The sequence below is a fragment of the Saccostrea echinata genome, unplaced genomic scaffold (genome assembly GCF_033153115.1).
Source record: "Saccostrea echinata isolate AGI-Se365-2 ecotype Australia unplaced genomic scaffold, CSIRO_AGI_Sech_v1 ptg000009l, whole genome shotgun sequence".
NCBI classification, from domain to species: domain Eukaryota; kingdom Metazoa; phylum Mollusca; class Bivalvia; order Ostreida; family Ostreidae; genus Saccostrea; species Saccostrea echinata.
The window spans coordinates 9630518-9633187 of NW_026889758.1; the positions used below are offsets into that span (position 1 = coordinate 9630518).

Below are 2670 nucleotides of genomic sequence, written 5' to 3' on the forward strand. Positions count from 1 at the left end.
CAAGCAAACAAAAACAAAGAAATCAATTTTAAGCTTCAATAAGAAACCTTTCAAATAAATAATACAAAAAATAATTTCAAGAGTTATATAGTTCGATTTTTGTATAATTTCAGACAAGCAGAACTACAATCTCATTATAGACTTCTTATTGATGAAAATTATACTTTGCTGTTTTCTTTTACTGAATTTGATTACACCTGATCTCTGTTTTCTGAAACAAAATACACGTTACAGTTGATATATAGAAATCTTATTTTCTCAAAATTAGCAGAATTTAAACGAATTTATTTTATAGTATTTTCCTATGACCTGTGTATATTTGGTTTTATTTTCATCTTAGTGAGATTTTTCAAAATGAGATCGGAAAAGGACACTTTTAACATATTAATCTGTGTATGACTTTTCCTTTTTTTATCCAGCCCATTGATTGCAAAGAAGAGAACAACACAACTACTGAGAGCCAGAATTTAACGTCCTCAATAACAACAACAGATGCTACAACAAAATTACCAGATGTAGATACAGAAATTTCAACAATACATACAACGAAGACACCAAATACACAAACATCACAAACTATATCAACATCAAAAAAATCTACTTCAAAAACATCACATGCTACAGCAAAATCAACTACAATTACAACATCAACTATAGCAACAACAACAACTATAAAACCAACTTCAAAAACATCATCAACTCTAACTACACTTGCTAGGAAAACTGTAACACCAACTATAACACTTACAATTATAATAAATTCAACAACAAATACAACAACAAATTCAACATTGGACACAACAAATTCAACATCAAATGAGACTAATCCAACTTCAACAATACAATCACCATCTACAATAACAACAGCATTACCAACAACTACAATACAAAAAATATCATCATCAACTCCAGAACTTACAACACTAAATAGGAATACATTCACCTCTTCGCAGAACCCTGGAGTACCTGTCATAAACTCACTGTCAACCAATCCAAGTTCTGCACCAAACGAACAACATCCTGAGTCATCCACAACACATGCTCATTCATCTCCTCCAAAGCCCGGTACTCCAGCCAGCAGTACATCTACTAACTACGATCATGAACTCGCCATTATATTTGGTGTGATGCTGGGGTTGATGATTCTGGCTATATTTATCTTCTGTGTTTACCGCTGTTACAAAAAAGACAAGGAGGAATCGTACATAGAGGGTGGGGGTGACATCTCCATCAAAATGTCTAAATTCTAATGAAGGTGTCTCTGACCGACGCGTGAATGACCAGTTTCTGATATGGTGTGAATGCCGGATTGCAAAAATGTGAAACACTTAGAGGACTTCACAAAAAAAAAATTATTTGATTTTTCTTCATTCTTGGAAAGCTTTAACTACAAAAAGCTTTTTAGACATTTGGAATGTTTAAGAAGGGCGTTCTCACCAATGATGTTTTTGTAAGCTTTGATGTGATTGTCCATAACATTCTATTAATTTACGACTGAAAATGTTTGTAAAAATTGTATGTTTTTACATGGCATATTTCCTTTATGAATTTTATATATTTTATTATTTTAGTACAGAGAGTTTATTATAATGTATTTTGAAAGGAGATAGGTTAACAAGGCGTGTAGAATGCCAATAGCTTCAGATACATAAAAATCATAATCATTTAATGTGAATTTAGTATTCAGATTGAAGATCTCACTATTGAAATTTCTGAAATTATGATGAACAAAACCTTTCCGAGGGAAATTTTAGTGTTGTATCCGTGGGATTCAACCCGTAACAATAAAAATCCTGAATATCATTTCCCTGTGAGACTAACACGCTAATCCCAACGCTACACAACTCCTGAAGAAAAGTGGCATTGATCATATCATATTATGTTTGTGATATGCCTCTTGACTAAATGAAGTTTTTCTCGGAAAGATGCTAATTTCGTGTCTTAAAAGTGTATTTTTAAGGTAAAGTGGGTCTTCGCTCCATGTTTTTTTTAACTAAAAATTGTACATATTTACGCAAACTTTGAGGATAAACTATCGAAAAAATGGAGCGAAGACCCGCTAATATCGAAAAATTGTGTAACAATATTAGAAAATGATCCTTTTTACCCTCTTTAGTATGTGTATGGTATTTCATAGGCAATTAATTTCAACCTTTGCGAGATTTTTGCAAATAGAGAAGATTTTACATATAAGTATACTTTAATGTTAGATGAAATATCAAAGAAAATTTTGATATAATTGAGATTCATTTTTTTCAATTTTGTGTTTGTCGCACTATAAGCATTCCGCTTGCCTTGTTTGTCCATCTTCTTAAAAAAAAGACTGTGAGATCATTTATGAGTTAATACTAACTTAAGATACATTGAAGTAGGGCTAATGTTGGAAACTTTGTTTCAAGATATACAACTTCTCTTGAAAATTCGGGAAAATGAACCTGCAAGACCATTCTTTATATACGCTTTTTTAATCTCCGCCCTTTCAGTGCTGTTTATTTACTAGAATCTGCATCTCCCTTTCAGTGTTACATGTAGCTGTCCAATAAGCTTGACCTTATAAGACACCTACAGGTAACTTACTGGACGTAGTGTGGGACAATAAGAAATTTACTGGACCATGCTTAACAAAAGATGACGTGACACAAATGTTTTAAGCGTAATACGGCAGAGATT

The 2670-nt window shown here is 32.3% G+C and overlaps 1 protein-coding gene across 1 annotated transcript; it reads left to right on the top strand.

The window, feature by feature from the left end:
* The first annotated feature begins 395 nt into the window (after window positions 1–395).
* LOC133181547 (uncharacterized) lies at window positions 396–1257 on the top strand. Its single transcript, XM_061316033.1, has one exon. The coding sequence runs from the start codon at window positions 396–398 to the stop codon at window positions 1248–1250; it is 855 nt and encodes a 284-aa protein (XP_061172017.1). The 3' UTR covers window positions 1251–1257.
* The last annotated feature ends 1413 nt before the right edge of the window (window positions 1258–2670 follow it).

What these genes read in the sequence shown, in the direction of transcription:
- LOC133181547 (XM_061316033.1), top strand. Translation starts at nt 396, where the DNA reads ATGACTTTTCCTTTTTTTATCCAGCCCATTGATTGCAAAGAAGAGAAC.